At 41.2% G+C, this 20418-nt stretch overlaps 2 protein-coding genes and 1 non-coding gene across 4 annotated transcripts in view; 1 reads left to right on the top strand and 2 right to left on the bottom strand.

Annotated features, from left to right (window-relative positions):
* The window catches only part of MCM9 (minichromosome maintenance 9 homologous recombination repair factor), a 45926-nt gene that overhangs the window by 14720 nt on the left and 10788 nt on the right, over window positions 1–20418 (bottom strand). The window contains exon 6 of the mRNA XM_062572614.1: window positions 20241–20360. Within this exon, the coding sequence (XP_062428598.1) occupies window positions 20241–20360 (120 nt within the window). The remainder of the gene's footprint in view (window positions 1–20240; window positions 20361–20418) is intronic.
* On the top strand, window positions 1219–12032 carry ASF1A (anti-silencing function 1A histone chaperone). 2 transcript variants are annotated; one of them, XM_062570933.1, is made up of 4 exons: window positions 1219–1527; window positions 4980–5095; window positions 9600–9776; window positions 11475–12032. In XM_062570933.1, the coding sequence occupies exons 1-4, from the start codon at window positions 1419–1421 to the stop codon at window positions 11685–11687; spliced, it is 615 nt and encodes a 204-aa protein (XP_062426917.1). In that variant the 5' UTR covers window positions 1219–1418; the 3' UTR covers window positions 11688–12032. The 2 variants fall into 2 exon arrangements, with proteins under 2 accessions (XP_062426917.1, XP_062426918.1); XM_062570934.1 differs by lacking the exon at window positions 1219–1527 and adding an exon at window positions 2087–2157.
* On the bottom strand, window positions 16064–16137 carry TRNAI-AAU (transfer RNA isoleucine (anticodon AAU)). Its single transcript has one exon. It is a non-coding gene; the product is annotated as a tRNA-Ile (tRNA).

Genomic DNA, 20418 nt, shown 5'->3' with positions numbered 1-20418 from the left:
CCAATTACATAGCAGAATTATGAAAATCAAAACAATCTGTAGTCATCTGACAGCCACACGGAGAAAGTTATAAAAAAAAAGACAGCAAGCAATAGGTCAGGCAAGCCTGCAGACAACACTTCTTTGTGAATACAAACCAGAAGCATCACCTCCTTTCAAAACCTTGCCCGAGGTCAGTGGTTTGCCACAGGACCCTGCGCCTCATGCTGTGACCCGCTGCAGACCTGCTCTGCTGCTGCCAGCGTGGCTTAGCCCTTCTGCACGGGTGGGAAGATGGCTCCGATGCACCTTCCCACTGCGTGAACTACGCTGCACCCCAGGGCTCCCTGCAGGTAGGGCTGCCTGCCTGTGCATTTACTTCCACAGACTTGGGGTTCGGAGGAAACCCCAGCACTCAGCGGCGGGCACTTTGCCCGCTGTGCTCCCCACAGGGGCCGCAGGTCTGCTAAGGGCTGCTCGTTTGACATGTTGCTGCTCGCTGCCGCCTGTGCGAAGGTGGCCTAAGATGGCCTCCCCCGTGCACTTCCTGCTGCAGCAGGGGCAGCCGTTTCACTTCCTCATTTGTCTAAGGCCTTCTTCAGAAGGCCAACCGCAGCTTCTCAAAAACACTGCCGTTTAAAGAACTCCTGATCCCTCAACAAGCTCTCGGCGGATTCAGCCCTCCGGCCACGCGGATTCGCCGCACACTGCAGGCCCACTCAGACGGGCCTGCAAACCCAGCACCCCCTGGCAAATCCGCGGTTATTCGACGAGCACCCCGCGGCCTCCTGGCGCGCGCATCGCCGCCAGCAGCAGGGGGCTGCCGGGCGCTGATGCCGTTATCGCCGAGCCCTAACGGCCGCGACCGTGCGTGCCACCTGGGGGCAAAGCCATCACCTCTGGGAAAGAGGGGGTAAAAGGAACGGATAAAGGGGGGAAGGCCCGGAATGACAGCACATGGCGAAGGCCCGGCAGCAGGGCGGAGCCAGCGGGGCGCCCGCGCCGCCGCCGCGCGCCGCCGCGGCCCCGCCCCGCCCCGCGCGGCGCCGCCGTTGCCCGCCCGTTCCCGCGCGGCGCCGCGCGGGGGCGCCGCGGCGAGCCGCGAGGCCCGAGCGGCAGCGGCGGGGCCCATCTTGTTGCCGCTCGGCGCCGCGGCTCCGGGGGGAGGGCCCTAGCCCAGCGTGCGGCCAATCCGGGCGGGCGCTGGCGGCGAGCAGGGCAGAATGGGCTGTAGTTTAGTGAAATAGGAAAGCTGCAAACAGTGTGGAGTGTTCCCGGTGTAAATAAAAGGGGGAAAAAAAAAAGTTTCTTCAAGTCACAGCTCTACGGCCTCGCTCAGATAGTGGCACTGGGGTTTGTGCGTTGCAAAAAACCAACACACTGGACTTTATTGTGCTGCATTAACACGCTCTTCCTATTGTTTGTGTTTTTTTCAAAATATGGCAAAGGTTCAGGTGAACAATGTAGTGGTGTTGGATAATCCTTCTCCTTTCTACAATCCTTTTCAATTCGAAATCACATTTGAGTGCATAGAGGACCTCTCTGAAGGTGAGTAGATCTTTTCCCAATACGGATTTTGTAACTCAGGGCTGTTAGTTCCAGGGTTTTTAAGGTTTAAACTTTGCGAAGGCCTGGTTCTACAATTTAACAGTTTCTCCTTCCCTGCATCGCTGTGCTTAAATGAAGGGATGTGCTTGCAGGCAGCTGAAACGCCGGTTTAAAATCGCTCTCGCCGAGCCCGCCGGGGAAAGTTGATGGCTTATTTCGCCCTCGCCGCCGAGCCGGGGGGCCGCGTCGCCCGGCCGAGCCGTGCATTTGGTAACGCAGGCTTTAAGTTGCGAGGAACTTGTTTGAGTGGTGGTAGCCATGTTGCCAGCTTTGTGTGTGTGGGGGAAGAGTGTGCGTGAGAGGGAGAGGGTTAACCGAGCCCAGCTCGCAGGCAGCCCTGCGCCGGAGGGGACCTGAACTGTTGCTGAGCGAGTAGCGATGCACCGGGACGTTACCGGACGCGGGCAGAACGTTTCGGCGCAAACGTTTCGTTGGGCTCGTGCTCAATTTTAATGCTTTAAAAAAAAAAAAAAAAAAAAAAAGGAAGGAAGGTGGCTCTCGGAGGCCGGGGCGGGCGGCTCACGCCGGTTTCAGGGGCCGGCCGCGGCGCGGCGGGATGGCGGCGCGGCGGTACGTTAACCGTGCGGGCGCCGTGCCGGTGGGGGAGGGGGCGGCGGCAGCCACTATTTTTGGAAGTCGCTCGAAAGTTACCGGCTGCCGCCGGGAGGGGGGCAGCCGCCGCCGCGCCGCCGCGGCCCCCGCCGCCCCGCAGGGACCCCTTCCCGCCTCAGCGGGGGGCCCCGGCCGTGCGGCCCGGGCAGCGGCGGAGGGGCGCGCCGCGCCGCTGCCGGCGGGCGGGCTCCCGCCTTCTCCTCAGCCGGGCGGGCCCGCGCCGCCCTCGCCGCCGCCGCCGCGCTGCAGCGCCTCCCCGCGGGCCGCCGCCGCCGCGGCAGCGCGCCGCTCGCCGGGAGTCGCCCCCAAACGCCCGGCGGCCGCGGCGGGCGGGCGAGCGGCCCTCGGCTCCGGCGGCTGGCGCGCGCGGGCGGCTGCCGCCGCGGCGTTGCTGCCGCCGGCGGGCGGGCGGGCGGGCGGCGACCGTTAGCGGGGCCGGCCGCGAGCTGCGGGGGGGGAGCCTCGGCGGGGCCATCGCAACCGGCGGCGCCAGCGGTGTGAGGGAAGGGGGAAGAAAAACTTCAGTTCGGAGGTGATAGTATGTGTGTGGGGGGGAGGGGGCTTCTGTTGTTAGGTCGGTTTCGTCCCGCCTGCTTCTGTAACGGTTGCTGCTCGCACGTGCCGGTGGCCGGAACGCGGAGCGAGCGCGGCCCAGGCCCCGGCCGCCCGCCGCCGGCCCTCCCGGCTCCAGAGCTCCCCGGGGCGTTAGCCTGCGAGGGGGTTGGCTGCCTCCGCTCGGCCTCGCCTCCCTGGAGGTGCCCCCGGCCTGCAGCCGGGCAGCGGGCCGGGCGTCTGGCCTCGCCTCGCCTCCCCTTCCAGTTGTGCCCAGCTGCGCGTCACGCTCCGCACTCCGCGCGTTTACATCACACATAATCCAGGACAATCGGGATGAGAAGAATTAGTGTGCCGCAAAATTCTCCATTCCCTTCCCCCCTCTGAGTGCAAGCTGGGCTACCAGACAAATGCAGGACAGTATCTTCCACACAGAAAACTAAAATTAAACTTAACCTTCCTATAGTTTATCAAGAAAATGCTGTGGTTATTTTAGCTTTCACATGCAAATATATCTGTCTGCTGTCCTTTTTTTTCCAGGCAGTCGTGTGCACTACTAGTCTAGAAGTAAATTCATAAAGTCTAGCCCCCTCTTTAAAGTTCTCATTCCATATCAAGAATCCTAAAAAGCACTGGATCAACCTATTAAACATGTAATTTTAAAGTTACATATTTAAAAAGTTTTTTCAGTACTAAATATTAGTCTAAAACAAGTTTCATACTGTACTCCTGGAATAATAGCAAATGATGGCATGATAATCTTGAACAACGTAGCCTAAAAGTACTCACTTGTATGTGTGGTGACTTGCACTGACCTTGACAAAACAGGTCACTAATTCACCTGGATTAGTAGCCTGTATGCAGTATTGGCAGTAGCTAATAGTAGATGCTTAAAAGGTAAATAAAACCTCTGATACAGTACCCGGCCAGTGGTTTGTACAAAAGAATAAAATCACTTCCTAAGTCCTGCTAAGTAAGTTACTTTAAAGCTGAAAACTTGTATTAGTGCTAAGTGTGATAAACAAAAGGACTGCATTAATGAAGAAAAATAGTTGACTGCAATCCTAAAGCAGTCAAATTCTGGTAGTTTTTTCTTGCTTAAGTTTCAGTCCTGCATCAAGAAACTGTAACACAGACCTTTGGATTTTGTGGAGGATGCGAATAAAGTAAATGGAATAGGATACAGGTTAGTGCTTTTCCATACATAATCAGGGTGCTACTTGTACAGTAAAAACAATATAAAATGTACCATATCCATTTTTAAGGCACTGTTTTGAAACAACAGTTTCATTACAAAAATTACTGAATTTTTAGTCACATTCTTGCATGATGGTGGCCATGTTTTCTTATATTTTTTAAAAAAAAACTTCTAGGGTTAGTTTTATATGCCTGTATCTATACATGTGTTCTTAAATCAGAAAGTGACAGTGAATTGCTGGCCCAGAAAAAGCCAATGAATGCTAATTTGCTATTTCAGTTTTCAAACACCTATGTTGGAGAGGGCAAGGCAGAAAAACCTATGAATTGTAAGAAATGCTCAAATTTGTTGCATTATGTTTGGAAGCAAAATGTTACATTTAATGTTTTTGCCTGTAATTCCATTTCAGGATATGGACAAAATCCTAACACCAGTATCTTCAATGAGAATATGATCTAATCACAATTTTGTATATCAGGTCACACAAGTTGTTTGTGAAGCAATGGGGGCATACAGATAGCATATCTGGTGCTTGCATGGTGGATGCTTTTATTCAATTAACTACCTTACTGGATTTGTTTGGTTTAAGATATATATATGAGTGTGTAAAAAGTGGAATTTGTTCCACTTTTGGGAAGGAAGTCAATGCTTAGGGCATGCCACACTGAGGACGTAGGCTTCATTGTTATGCTGGGGCCATTCAGACAGCTTTTGATACAATTCTGAACACATCTGCCAACAAATATGAGAGTCCTGTCCTCGCTATAAAATTTGAAAATTAACTTGACTAAAGAAATAGGGGGGGTTCCTCAAGTACTAACTAAATGGAGAAGGATGGTGGGATGGTCCAGTTCATGCGAACTGGAACTTTTCCATGGTAACTTCCATGAAGACAGGTCCCTTATTCCTTTAGGCCAGTTGCTATAGAATAAATTTTACATGAAGCAGAACAGTAGAGAGGCAAGAGTGGAAGATCCTTAACTGTAATGATAAGTAATTTTTTTTCTTGTTTACTTTTCTTTTACTGTAGATTTGGAATGGAAAATAATTTACGTGGGTTCAGCTGAAAGCGAGGAGTATGATCAAGTGTTAGACTCTGTTTTAGTTGGACCTGTTCCTGCGGGCAGACACATGTTTGTATTTCAGGTAAGTTTGTTGATTCAACTGTTTCTAAAAGAGTTGTGTTTATTTGATGTTTAAAGATGACTGTATAAAACTAAGTGGCACTCAAAAAGTAATGGTTAGCTAGAAAAGTATTTCAGACATCTCTTTATGTATGATGCACCTTACTTGAAAGTCTGTTCATGAACTGATGGTTTTTGCACCTAATATTTCCATCGTAATACTTTCACTTGTGGGATCAATAATCAGCGTTATTAATATAAGCACTGTTCCTGTAGCTACTAGTAATTTTGACCAGTCTGGTATATAAACATACTCCAGGCCACCCGATACTTGAGTGCCTATTATCTGGTTTACGCTAGCATGATCAGCTTAGTTCTGCTGGTTGGTGGCAGTTGCAGGCAATTTGGAGAATCAGGTTAGCGTAGACAACTTCTTCAGAAGATATAAACTGTAATTGTAAAACTTGGGCAGAACAATCATGAATTCAGTTCTGTTTCAACTGTGACATTTGACTAAGCAGGCTAAATTGTAATACAATATAGTAATTTGTAAAATAAGACAGAATTTCAATGGTAGGTAGCAGACATTCAGGAGGTGTTTAAAATCAAGACTGTCCCACAAATTCTGGAGTTTGACAATGCTATGAAATACTTCTGTTAAAGCCAGAAGTTATTAAGAAGGAGTAACTGAGGAAAGGAAGATGGAGAAAGAGCAGTACCAAGATGGCTTAATATCCTAGTCTGTTTTCCATTTTAGGTCAATGAGAGGGGAGAAAAAAATAAAGCAGACTTAAGTTTTAGACAAGCTTTTATATCAATACTATAATATTTAGCTCATTTTTTATCTATTTATCCAATACTAATTATTAGTATTTTGTCTTGTAAACTGTCAATAAAATCCATCAGCTGGAAAATCAGATTTAAACAGAACAGCTTACTATATAGGAACTATGCTACCTTCCCAAGTGCTAGAAATTCGTGTAACTGTTTTAAGGGCAAATACGCACTGGAGAACAAACATTTTTCAATGAATGTGCCTTTCTTATTCCCCATAGTCATTACAACTGTTTTAAAAATATATTGTTGAGGTTTGTGAGACAAATGTGTAAGGCTTCTTGATTAAACATGTAAGCCTCAATTAATTGAAAGCTTCAGGGTACATATGAAACTTGCAAATAAAGGGAGACTTTCTTACAGGGCAGGCTAAAGGAACAGCTATTAAGATGAGACTGGAGGCTACACTTATCAACCACATATGTGCAAATCAATCTTGAAAATTCCTGTTTGGTTTTGGAGCTAGGCCTAATTTTTAATCACAATAAATAAAGCAAATGTTTAACAAACTCATCCTTTATTAACAATTCTTCCATTTTCAAGCTGCTTTAGCTTATGGCGTTAGTTGATCAGAAGCAGGTGATCCTGTAGTAGCCTTGAAAGAGGCTATCCTGTAGCACTTTATCTAGAGAAAATAGCTGGCATTTATAGTTGTAATTTAAAAGATGCATTAATCTCAGTTAAATTAAAGATTCATTGTTGATGGTGATGAGAAGGAGTGTCGGGAAGGGGCTCATAAAGGTATATTTTAGTTGTGTCACATAGGAAAACATGAAAAATGAAATGTGTGGGGTTTGCAGTTTTGGTAGAATAGACTCATCAATTATAGCCTGGTTATAAATGATAAATGACACTACAGTTAAATTTGGAGTAGGTCTATAAACATTCTGTTTAGATTGGAAAAGGTACTGTAAGAGATTCAGTACATATTTTTCTTACGCAAGTAACTGTGATCTAAGTACATGAGACTTCAAGAGCGTTAGTATGGAGGTGAGGGTAGGACTCTGCTAAAGTGTACATAGGAGGCTACCAAAAAACCAAATGCTGTAAAAAGCATTTGCTGATGACAGAAGTTACTCTACTCATCAAACTGAAGCTGCCTGGGAGATGAAGAGAAGTAGTGTGGGAATGCCAGAATGGGGGCAAAGTGTAGAACTGCAGGAAGTACATAATGTAAAGAAGAGAGATGATATTCACTAGAGACAGCATAGAGAGAGGACTTTTGCACAGATTTAAAAATTTTCAGATATAATCTACTATATTTTTTTCCTAAATAGAAAAATGGCTGAAACAGCTAATAAATTGGAGTATCTCACAGCAAAAATACCAAGGATGATAAAGCTGCCTTTGTGAAACAAAAGCTGCATGTATTAGTTGAGAAGTCGGCCTTATATTCAGAAGATAGAACGTTGCAATTCCCAGACTTAAACAATTGTCTCTTTTAACATTTGGAAAGTTTTTAATTGTTAAAGTCTCACAGCCTAGCCTATTTGGATATAAATGCCAAGATAAAAGTAGTGAAACTTGATTCCTCATCTCTAATTAAATGCACTTGAGGATTTGTAATAAATTCTCAGAAACTTTGTTTTGAAGCTGTGGATACTTAAATAATTTACTCTCTAGGAATATGACCTTACACTAAGTTAGCTACTCTGCCAGTAATGGCTCTCTGTATACATATACCATTTGGAAAAGCAAGGTAGTTCAAGACAACATACAATGTGAGTGACCACATAAATATCATAAATAATTTCTACCTTTAAAATGGCATATTAAGATTTAGTGCTTTTTATACAGGAGTTAATCATACTGCCTTCTTTTGCCTACCAAAATACCTGCTTACTGCTGCTTGCTTGTCCCTTTCTCATACATGTGTTCTATCTTTCTTTTCATTTTTTTTCATCTCTTTGTGATCATCTTTTTCCTGGGGAATTAGGAGGTTTGATAGCCAAGGCACAAAGTTTTAAAAAAAAATTCTGTGAAAACTTATTTTTTAAATAGTGTTCAATTTCTCTTTGACACTCAGCAAAACAAGGCTTGAGAGTTGAGCAGGATTACGCAAGAATATTTCTGTAGATTTGCAGCTGTATCATAGGACATTATGTGACATAAGATGACAATGGAAGGCCAGAAGTGCTAAAATCCCAGGGGATGAATCAAGTTTTGTGGAGCTTAAATGAAACAGTATCCTTTTGCAATATATTGTTCTATAATTTCTCATTGTGGAATTTTAAGTAATCATATGGTTCTGAGCATTGTTAGAATAAGACTGCTGAATTAAAATAGTGATTTCATCTGTACTGGAAATTCTTGTGATTTCTTGATGCCTCTACGCTTCTCCTACTCCTTGGTCATCTTTTCCATTTCTCTATACAAGTTAAGAAGCCATTTGGTCATTTTCTGTTCCCTTCAGGACTGGAGGAAGGTGTATTGCACTTGATTCCCTTGTTGTTTCTTCCACCTCTGATGGATTTGTACCTGAGGGGTCCAGTTCATTTAATTCTTTTGCAAAGTATATGCAGCTCCTTTTAAAAAGCTAGAGTAGTTCGAAGGCTCAGAATTGAAGTAACAAAGAGCACAAGCCAATGATGCGTGACTGCTAGGTCCAAATTTTGCAGTGCTAGAGAACATATATACTACAGGAAAAACAGCAATAAGAGGGACAGTAAGAATTAATCCCATTCACCTCTGTTCTCAGGCAGGATTCATTACACTGGAACCATTCTAATGTGCATTGTTAATACTAACTTATCACAACACGGGTGTTCATTGCTGGCTTCGAGTTTCATGCAAAATTGTGAATATGAGGCACGTTCATTAATGCTTAGATTTCTGTTACTTCATTTTGGTCTGAGACTCAAGGTATCGTATTTTATCAATAAATGATTAGCTAGTATTTTAAAAGACTGATCTAAGCCACATTTTGTAAGACAAATTTCAGGAATTATTTAAAAACTGCAGTGCCGTGGTAAGTAAAGACAAAGAGGGAGATAATCAGAACTGTCTATGAATTAGAATTACATACTGGTAATGTATGACTGGAAATATGTCAAATGTCTCAGAGTGATGATGCATTTAACTGCATACATTTTAACAAACTTAGGCATGTGGAAGGAGGCAAGAGACAAAGCAGTTTATTCCTTTCCTGAAAAATTTGTGGGACATCTTAAACCTCACTGTCGTCTGTCCTTCTCTTCTTGCTGAGTATAACTTGCAGTCTGTTTTTAAGGGTTTAGTCTTGTTACATACATGCATCTAGACGAATTTAACTTCAAAGGTATGTTGTTTTTTGTTTGTTTGTTTGTTTTTTAAACTGTACTGAGTTACCAGGATGGGCTGGAGAGCAATGGCACTGTAGAACTGGAGGGATGTTAGTACACTTGCTCAAGCAACAGTTCAGCTAGTCAAACATTTAAAAGCACTTTTAGATCAAAACTCTCTAATCACCCTTGAGAAGACTCAGCCCACAATATTACTGCATTCTAAGTAATTCTGTCTCTAGAGGATAGTATCCTAAATTCAGGGTTGATGTTGTTGAAAAAGCAGGTATATTTTCTTATTAACACGAAGAAAAAATTGAAGCTTGCATATAGTCTACTTAGCTGCTAAGATGTACTGTTCCAGAGTCTCCTGCTAGATAGAACATACAGTATTGATTTTTATTTTAATCAACCTTTCCCTTTCACATTTAGGCTGATGCACCGAATCCAGGGCTTATTCCAGATGCAGATGCAGTAGGTGTAACAGTTGTGTTAATTACATGCACCTATCGAGGTCAAGAATTTATTAGAGTCGGCTACTATGTAAACAATGAATATACTGAAACAGAACTGAGAGAGAATCCACCAGTAAAACCAGATTTTTCTAAGGTAAGACATATTCTGTTGTAGTCATGTATCAAAGCTACACTTACGAGAAGAGGTTTTCTTAAACAAAACCAAACCCCAAATGATGCTATGAAGTACATGAAACCGGACATCAAATAATGGAAAAAGACTTTGTGAAGCAAATCAGAAGTGCCATGTAGTTGCCATTAACTTGGAAAACATTCAGAAACCAGTAACAGTTTCTGCTGGCTGGAAATACTGACTGAACATTATTATTTTACACTAAGTTTGTGAAGTAAACTGCTGGGTTCCCTCTACCTCTGCTATTGCTGACAAGATGGTTCTGTTCTGTGGAAAAACAGAGAATTACATTTTTTTTTCTAGGACTATCAACCTGGAACTAGGTTTTAAGCACTAATTTAACACAGTCCCTACCAACCTGTACTACTGTTAGAGCTGCAGTTTCTGCATGCCACTAACAAACAAACTCAAAAATTTATGGATAAAATGAGGTAAGAATATTGGTAACCTAGTAAGAACAAGTTGGATGACTAGACAATCAATAGACAATTTGACCAAGTATAAAGTTAAAAAAAAAAAGAAATTCAAAAAAAAGTCTTTTAAGGTAAAAACTGAACCAAGACAAGAATTAAAATGAGTTGTGCAGTAGACTTACTTGGACCTAATGCCTTGAGGAAAAAGAACACTTGAAAAAAAAAATTAGCGAGTCAAAATCCTGTGAAAGTTAGCTCGCTGCTATGAAAAAGGACAGCAAAAGCTGTCATGTATTTGTATAAAAGGTTCTTAATTTAACTTTGGGACAGAACTTAAACATACAAGAAGCAGATATGGTTATTAAACCTATTTAATTGTAATTAATGGGAAATAGGTCTGTTAGGTTGAAAAAGAAGTGATCTCCTCAGTTGGCATAAGGGGAGGATTATTTAATATGAAAGCACTTCTTTGGGGAATAAAATCAGTATTACTACCACAGCAGACTTTTCCTGCAACCAGTCTTAACTTTCATAATGAGTTACCAATAGCTATAATTTGCTTTCCTACCAAGTTAACTGTATTATCTTGAAAATGGTGAAAGGTTTGGTGAAGACTGGCTCTTTTTCTGTATTCATACATGTAACCTTTTAAAAGAAAATGAGGTTCATCCATGAGAAACAAGTATATGAGTAGTGTCTAGGTGTGTCCACTGCCATTCTATTAATATATTTCAAATCTAAGGAATGTTTTTCTTTCTTTCTTTCTTTCCTTTTTTTTTAAAAGCTTAATTAACTTGAAAACAATCTGAACATGCTAATATATGGAAAGGTTGTAAACTTAGATGAAAATAGACAGTTGATGGAATTGATATAATTATTTCAAACACAAAATTGATGCAGCATTAAATGAAGTACTATAGCTAGCAAGCTTTTTTGGGGTGATTGGTTTTATTAAAGGCTGGCTAAAATGATAAGCACACTCTTGCAATGCTGTAACATAGTCTTGAACTCAGGAGGAACAGTTTAAAATTTCTTCAAGAAAGGTATTTTTTCTCAGGATATTAGATTAAATGAACTGTGTGTTTCTGATACATATGTAGTATCTACAGATCTACATTTTGTATGCATTATCTTTTTAAATGTTTTACACATACAAGGCTATGGGTAGTAAAAGGAAAAAACATCTTCTGTATGCATATAAACTCCAATTTGAGAAGTATAATCCATATATTTTCTTCCCTCTCAGCTTCAAAGGAATATTTTGGCATCTAATCCCAGAGTCACAAGATTCCACATTAACTGGGAGGACAACACTGAAAAACTGGAAGATGCAGAGAGCAGTAACCCAAACCTACAGTCACTGCTTTCTACAGATGCATTACCTTCAGCATCAAAGGGGTGGTCAACATCAGAAAATTCATTAAATGTTATGTTAGAATCTCATATGGACTGCATGTGACTAACCACCATCGTTTTGGTACTGTACATGTGTTAAACTGTAAAAACAACCAGAACTATTTCCCTCAAATTCCATAAGTACATAGTTGACAAGCAATGTGAAGAACTTGTTTTAAAACACCCTGTAGAAAGTTTATAAAAAAAAAAAAACAGTATTTGAGCAAATTGTGGAATATAAATACAACTATTTTTAAGTAATTGCTTTTTTTCTCTAATGTGTTATTCTATTTGGTCTAAACTGAACCTGATTAAAGTATACATGTTCTTGCCCCCCCCTTCATTTTGTAAGCACTATTAAAAGCTAAAAGACTGAAAGTTAAAACATTCATGCAGAATGAAGCAATAATGATTTGTCCTCATCTCTGATACCCAGATTGCCAAATATAAAGTGCCCTTTAATAGCAGCTTAAGAACAAAGCTGTCATTAAGTGAAGTTCAAAGGAAAAAGTGCTCTCTTAAAAAAAAAATATATCTATATATCTCTCCAAAAATGTCCTCTTACTGTGAAAGCAGACTGCACAGTATAATTTTAGGTGCAAGCTTCTTTTCCTTTCAAGGCACATACTTGTTACTTAAAGCATGCAATTTGAGATTTACCATCTGCTATCTCAGATTTTATGAGTTTCTTTTTAAAAATCTCTTGCTGCTTGCTGCTTAGTCAAATTGTGGCTTGTTAAGGACAATGTTTCATTTGGATTTAGGTGGGTACCTCAGTAAAGAACCCTTTTTTCAAACACTCAGAGCACATAATTGGTTGGAAAGCTTCAGTCAATTATTAGAAAACTTAAACATCAAAAGGAATGGCATAAGTACTTAAAAATATTCTGCAAGATTATTATGTACAATTGTTAGTTGGTACTTTTTTAAAAAACTATGCTTTATTCTTGCAGTCTTTTAAACTCCTTATTACTAGTTAAAATGTCTTGCTCTTTTTCAGTTTTCTAAAACATCTGGAATTTAAGACATTTTGGTCTTTCTTTACCCTTTAAGGCACTATGCATGGGTACAAATCAAGATTCAGACCCTGTTGTGGCAGGTACTGCACACTCAAGAATACAATGCCTGCCCTGAAGGTCTTACCATGAAGCATCCCTATTACCTGAGGCATCTTTGAAGATAAAAGAACTAGGTAGTAAATTGTAAAGACATTAGACACTATTATGACACTTAACAATTCAGTTATTCCTTCCAATCCTCATCAGCCTTGCTATAATATGTATTATATGTGACTACATATGCACTTAAAATTGTAGTATGTCATATCAGATTACAAGAGTATAGTTCACTAGTTACTGGTAACCACAGGCACTGTGAACCTGTGTAGGTTCCAGGCCCTTTAAAGAAAGGTAAATTTCACGATGACTGACAGACAGTATTGCTCTGAATAAAAATAGAAGCCTTTCTTTTTCTGCATTGTCTAATAGGGATGAAGATGTCCTATGTAGTTGCTATTTCTGTCTTTCACATCATTAGTGAAATTGTCTTCTTTTATAACACATACATATACTTATATATATATATTTTAAAAATCAAATTTTCACTGTGAGGCTGAAAGGAATAACTTGATCTAAATGTACATGAACATGTTTTTTATATGAGAACTCAGCAGTGTATATGGTAGCTGAATAACCAACTTGTACTGAAATCCACTAATATTTGGAAGCCTAAGTATAATGTATGCTCTTGAAAATCTCCCTGTAATTGTTAAAATGATGACTAACAATTTAAAAATATTAACACTTTAATAGTTGTAGACTTGACTCAACTGGTACCCAAACCAAGCCATTGCTTCAGCTGAAAGTTGAAATTATGGCAACTTTCTAAGAAGATGTATCTTTTGACTTTCACTTACATTAACACTTCAAGATTTTCATTTTTTGCATACACTCTATTATTCTATTTAAGATATCTCTTAAATGTAAGCATTGTAAATAACTTAGTTACCTGCTGAAGGCTGGCAGGATAATGAAGACAACCTTGATTTTAAAGCTATCAAACCCGTGTACCTATTAACATTAATGATTTAAATGAAAGCATGAACAAATACAAGTATAACCAGAATCCATTCACTAGTAGCATGCATACTTCTTAGAAGCAAATGCTACAGTGATGGAAGCAAACTGCATTACAGCCATTTCAGAATCAACCACAAAATAGAGTCAGCAATGCTACTTCACCCAGCAAACCAATTAACTTAGAGAAACCAGAGAGACCTTTTGCGCTGTTTAAGAGGAAAAAAAAAAATCCAGCTGAGCACAGGTGAACTCGGGGGCACTAAACTTCAAACTAGACCAGATGGCGTTATGCTGCCGTACAGTTCGGCACTACCTTACCTCATACATCTACTAGATGTAGCTGGCCCACCGCTTTACAGGAGGAGAAAAGACCCCAAAAAAACATCACCCCACTGTGCTTGATGAAAACTAGAAAAGAGCAAATATGCCCACTGTCAGAGAGCCTCACAATCTTTGTAAGAAAAAGAGTCTTGCTAGGCTCTTTGAGAGACTGGATGCCTCTCAGGTGTTCAATGTTTCTGTCCAGATTTTAGCACTGCATACACACTTGTATTCCAAAGATTGTGTTCCCTGGCAAAATCAAATTAATTCAGCACACATTTTGAATTTTAAGAAGCCAAATTCCAGTACTCCAAATCTGATCATCAGGCAACATCACAGCACAAACTCAGTGGTATTAAAAGATAGAATGAATTTAAGTCATCTCTATACAAACTTGTTCCTGATGATGTCTCTGAAGCTTTCAAAACAGCACTTTTTAATGTGACATGCAGACAGCTAGTATAGACAGCGTAACATTACAATTTCAAGGTCCAAGATGAGTTCATCTTCCCAGACCTTTTACTTGTAGAGACCACCAGAGAGACAAGGAAATGCTAGATTCTATTAACAGCACTACTGAACTGCACTATTTTTACTCCAAATAGTAGACTCAATTCCATTAGACAAGTGTCATAATGCTTATCAGAGGTTATCCATGTGAGAAGTTGGTGGATCACAGACACCAATATTACTGATGAAAAACATGTTTTTTATGTCTAGATGGGGGAGGGGAGAAGACTCTTACAGTCACTGTGATTCATTCATGTATCATCTTCCATCTAAATCAGCGTGATGCTCTGTTTAAGTTTGAAGAGGGCAAAAAGATAGACACCAGCTCCATCATAATGGAGACTGGTGAAATTTAACTTCTCCAACAGCTCTGCAAAGCTCTACTGAAAATGCCAAACCTTAGTCCTGATATTCAAGGCTGCAGTAGCTCAGAACTTTGCTACTGTAACCACAGTAACTTGGTTCATAGCAGTCAGTTTGTATCCTTGAGACCTGTGTTATGAAGTCCAGGATAGACCTGACAATCTAGTCCATTCTTTTTTTCTCTGTAAAACCTCAGCTGCTGATTTTCCTGAAGTCAGCTCAGATGGGAGGCTAGCTACTTTCCTCTATACAAAGATTGCCCACTGTTGCAGGAAGTAAAAGAAAAAAAACTCATGCATGCATACTACAGGCAAATCTTCATTTACTAGAGAAGGAAAAAGCAGAAGCTACTATCTGGACATATCCAGGAGATGTTTTACATACTTACCTAACTACCCTGCCACTTATCTGTAACACACTGGTGTACAAGCTTGTTGGGCCAGATTCTTTCATTTTGTTGAGAGTCATAGAAGTTATATTAGCAGTTGTGTGAAAGATTGCTTGTATTAGGCTTTCCAATTTGTATTTATGTTTCCAGTTAAAGTTCTTCTTGAGAGCTGGTCTTGTGCAATATGAGGCAGGCTACACAAGACAGATTGGGGAAATCTTGCTTGACTTTTGATCTTCTCAGCAAAGAAGAACATCTAAGGAGGAGGAACCAACTGGAATCAGTAGGAAGGCTATGTTAAAGGCAAAAAACAGGTTTGTACCTGGAAAGTAAAAGGTCCTTCAAAGGGAGGGAGGACACAGTTTAACATTTCCAACTTCTGGTAATGCTCTTAGAGGCTGACAGGGCACTCATGCACCACAGTATGAGTGATGTGATTAGCTTTCCTGCAAACAGAGAAAAACTCAGGAAGGAGATCTGTATGCTGCAGAAAGGCTAGAGCAGATGGAATAGACACCAGCTAAGTGTAAACAGCAACACTCAGACCTAACTGAAATGCTATGAACGTAAGTAGTTCTTGAGTCTCCCTCCAGAAACCCCTTGGATCATGAGATTTTAAGGAGGGTAGCGCTACCTTTTAAGGTAGCAGAGTCCTCTGGTTTGTTCTCATCTCGCTGGAAAGATGTGGTAAACTGACATTGGTACAAATTGGGAAGAATCACAGAATTGGTAAAGTTGGAAGGAGCCTCTGGAGATCGTCTAGTCCAACCCCAAAATGGGTGGCCTGTACGGGGATCGAACCCGTGACCTTGGCGTTATTAGCACCACGCTCTAACCAACTGAGCTAACTGGCCTGATAATAGCTGAAGGCTTTGTGGTGTGGCAAAGAAAATCTTGGATGATATGTAACATCACTCCCAAAATCTACTGATTGAAATAGCTGCTATTTCAATAGCAGGAGAAAAGAGTCTCTGGAAGGCCTGTCTGAATGTATTATGCCAGAAGTGCGTAAGACCCAAAGCATTTCTTCCAGCCAGCATCACCAAGCTGTTGGACATGCAGTATTTCGTGTTCCTCTTAACTAGAGATCTTTAGGCACAGAGGTGTGAATAGACCAAAACTTCTGCAGACAGCTGTCTATTTGGCTGAATAATCTGTTGCATGCAGGTAGCCAAGGAAAGCTCTGTCTCAGGGCAAGATCATCTTGGAACAGCATTAATGAAGGGAAATTAAGGGAATTTAAGGATCTGCAAAAGAAGAAACATTGTTACAGGTGTGACATATCTCCCATGGGCTTTGATTACAACTTCAAAATTCATTCCTCAAAAAAATCTAGCAGCTTTCCTAGAGAGTTAAGTCCTCTTCAACTTGAGGCCTAACTGTTTAAGGAAAAGCCAGTGAAGTCATACTCTCAGGAAAATATTTTTGTGGTATTTGCTGATAGAAAATGCTGATAGGAAATTCAAGTTCACCTACAGTTATGAATATTCGTGAAGACGAAGAATCCTGTGGTAGAAGTGAAGGTCTGAAAAGACGGCAATTGCAAAGGCTGCAGTAGACTGATCAGGGCCGGGGCATGGTCCAGATGCTGTCACCCACAGCGGTGAGTTGTTAGTATGCTGCCTGCCCCTGCCTTGGCCTGTACCAACTAGCACTCTCACAGGGGATTCCCAAAGGTAGTTTGGGGATTAGCAGGGACCAGGGACCACTACAGATAGGCAGTTATATTCAGGGAAAAATTTCTCCAGCTTGAGAACTTGAGTACTGGAGTACTTGTTCAAACGAGGGAGAACTGTTACCATCATCCAAAGCCTGCTCAGCAGGAAGAAGCATACTAAGAAAAAGAAAAATGGCTGTTTCAACTTGAGTTATTCACCTTTGACTGACAGCATCAGAGTGCCGTTGGCATGAATATGGATAATGTCAGACATTGCAAATTGTCATCAAAAAGGTAGTACTCCCAAGGGTCTGTAGAGGCTCTGAGAAGAGAGGACAGAAAGCTGTATTTCATATAGCTCCAGAAAGGGGTATTGTACAGAACTGGAAAGCAGGAGAAACAGTTGGTGGACTCCCAGATTTTTATACAAGTTTTGCTGAAGATAATTCACAAGATTCTTTAAGCAGTTCGTCTGTGGAAGGACACAACACTGAACAAAACTTTGCAGAGGTCTTAATGGCCAAATATCCACCCGGAAGTGGCAGAATGACTAGCCAGAATGCCCAATAGCCCCAGACTTGCCAAGAGCATGCATGTGTTCGTTTCAATCCTGACAAGATCATCAAATTATTTTGTATCTCTTTCCTTCATTTTCTAAGATTACTGCCCCTTTACCCAACTTGCAGAAAAAGTCCAAAAGGAAAAAGTAAACTGGATAGAATAATGTAAAAATGCTTTTGACACTTTAACACACTAGACCAACTACAGCTAGGCTTTCAGAAAACAATTTATAGGATAAATGATGCATCCTAAGCTGGACAAAGAGCAGGGATGCATTGTTCTCTGGCATCTGGCCTTACACGTGCAAGGATTTGAAGCGAGGTACAAAGAAAGTCACTGCTTGAATGCTGACCAAAAGACATAAGAAGTTGTAAAGGAAAACAAAAGTTCAAGGAAAGTGTTATGTGACTGGGAGATCCACTGCTGGTCCAAGCTCCTTTTGTTTTGCCGGAGGGATTCTGCTAAGTTGCGTTAGCCGTTGACTTAGAGGTCAAGTGCTCCCATCCTCCCACTCGGGCTGGCTGGATCGACGGGGAGCAGCAGGCGATTAGGAGAGGACAGCAAGAATGGAGAGGAGCCAAAGGGAGAAATGAGTCTGTAGAGCCTCTGGGCTCACTCTTTTAGCCTGCATTCCCGACTTAACTTCTGCTTTGAAACAGAACCTCTTGTAACCTCTCTGAAAAGCGCTTCTGTTTATAACCAAAGCTCACTGTGTAACACGCTCTGTGATAATTTCTCAATGCAATGGTGAATTTTCCTAATATTATTATTTATTAATTATTCTGAAGAGAATTAACCAGAACTAGTAATTTAACTGCATTGTAGGCTGCATTTTATGTAAGGTAAGCAACTAGTCAAAAATGGAATTTATGGATTTAGTCTTTTTACATTGGAAGAAAAAATATTCATTAAAAGTTTTCTGTCATAGGAAAGCAGAAACTGTTGATTCAAAGTATGCCATTATAACAAGGAAAGCAGAACAACTTAATAGTTCTTTAAATCCACCATTTGGAGCTTCATAAAGTTCATGAAATCAGCGTGTTAGGTACAGTTAAAAACATAATGATAAACAGGATACCTCTCATATACAGATGGCAAAGAAAACGATTCAAACTACTTCCAAACTCCAGAGCTAGATATTAAAGCTTTAGTCCAGCAATTCTAACCATGGAAAATTCCCTGAAGTTAAACTAGGGTTAATTAGATTTCCAGCTAGCATCCAAGTTTCATTTATGATAAGAGTCCTTAAGAATTTCAAGGTGGAAATTTGGGGCACATGCTGTAAAATCTGGGAAGAGTGAGGGGGAGAGAGTACTTTTTTAAAATATAAGGATTATTCAAGTGGATCTACTCAAGACAACCCTTTCACAAATGAAACCCCATCTCCACACATCAGGAGAGCTGATTCTATTGCACACATACGATGATACATTAGTAGCCTACAACACTGGATTTCAGAGAAACGTCTTTGTACCCAGCTGAGCTGGAAAACAGATCATATGAAAAAAAAAAAGCAAGTGAGAGATGTGGTGAAGAAGGCAATATCAACATTGGACAACAGGAATATCCAAGAGCAGCTGACAGGGGGATAACTACCGACAAAAGTGGGCAAGGTCACATTTAAATGCATGGCAAAATTTCACTGCAGGTTACTGCCAGTCCCTTGGCAAAAATTTAAATTATCTAGCCTGTCCTCAGCTCTTAACACAAAACAAAAGGTGGAGAAAAGGTTATGCTGAGCTAAAATATTCTCTCTGCCTTCTCTCCAGACACATTTGTCAACAGTTTGAATGGAAAACTAGAAGAATATGTATTTCAAAACAAACTCCCTGCACACAAGAAAATAAGTTCAACATCATGTTTCACCATCACTGAAATAAGTTGTTGCACTTGCACAGCTACAAAAACCTAGTACACACATGTACACATAGCTAGAACTGGGAAAGATTTATTTTCTGGTTTTCCCAGGTATAAACAATGCTGTTTCTCAGACAGAAAATGAAGAACAACACTGCCTGAAAACACTCAAGTTAGAAGCAGTAGCCTTGACCATTGTTTTTTGTCCCTATTTCGAGATTTTTAATGTAACAGTCATGTGCTCAAATTTAAGTAATTTATAGAGGTGATCTAAGGCTGTATATTTTCCTCAGAAAGAGTTTCTAAAGGTATCTGACATTTTCAGACAGGTGTGACATATCTAAAGTTAAAAAAAACCAAAACAAAACAAAAACCCCTTTGCTCTCCAAAACCATCTTTATGAGTCAGAGACAATGTCTCAACACAGGGGGGCATTTTCAGAAAGTAAGCAGAAATCAAACTGGAATTCAGCCAGAACATATAAAAGCATGGAAGAGAGGAGAATATCTGTTCAGGAGAAACCAAACAATTCTACCCCATCACACAGTGTGAGCTCTGGAAAGATGTCAGCTTTGTCATAACTGGGAAGAACACTAGATCCAGATCATCCTCTGCTGGAAAAGCAGGGAAAGGGGTCTCTGGATGATGCTTCGTAAGCTTCCCTATTAGAAGCTCATCCTACTGCCCCACTGACAGAGAAGAGGGGGCAGGACTGCCCTTCTGCAGACAGTCACCCCAAACCTCACTTGTCTTCATGGCAGTTTTCCACTTAGACTGTGTTCATACAATCTTAAATCCAGTTCTTGGTCATATACACAAATGCCTTTATATAACCATACTCCAGAGAAAAAAGCAAAGTGTTCCAGCTGAAGAAGCACATACCTGCACTTGTAGATCCAATTCCTGCAGTAAGCACAGACCGTGGTGTAATCTTTACTGCATACTTGAGAAACTGAGATTTCCCCGTACCCGGGTCTCCAACCAACAAAAGATGTGATTCACCTTTGGGAAAAATGTTCATGTACATAGTACAGAGAAAGATATGCACAAAATACTTCGA

The sequence above is a fragment of the Rhea pennata genome, chromosome 3, assembly GCF_028389875.1.
Source record: "Rhea pennata isolate bPtePen1 chromosome 3, bPtePen1.pri, whole genome shotgun sequence".
In the NCBI taxonomy this organism is placed as follows: domain Eukaryota; kingdom Metazoa; phylum Chordata; class Aves; order Rheiformes; family Rheidae; genus Rhea; species Rhea pennata.
The sequence above is the reverse complement of the archived record's forward strand: the minus strand, read 5'-3'. Positions and strand labels throughout refer to the sequence as shown.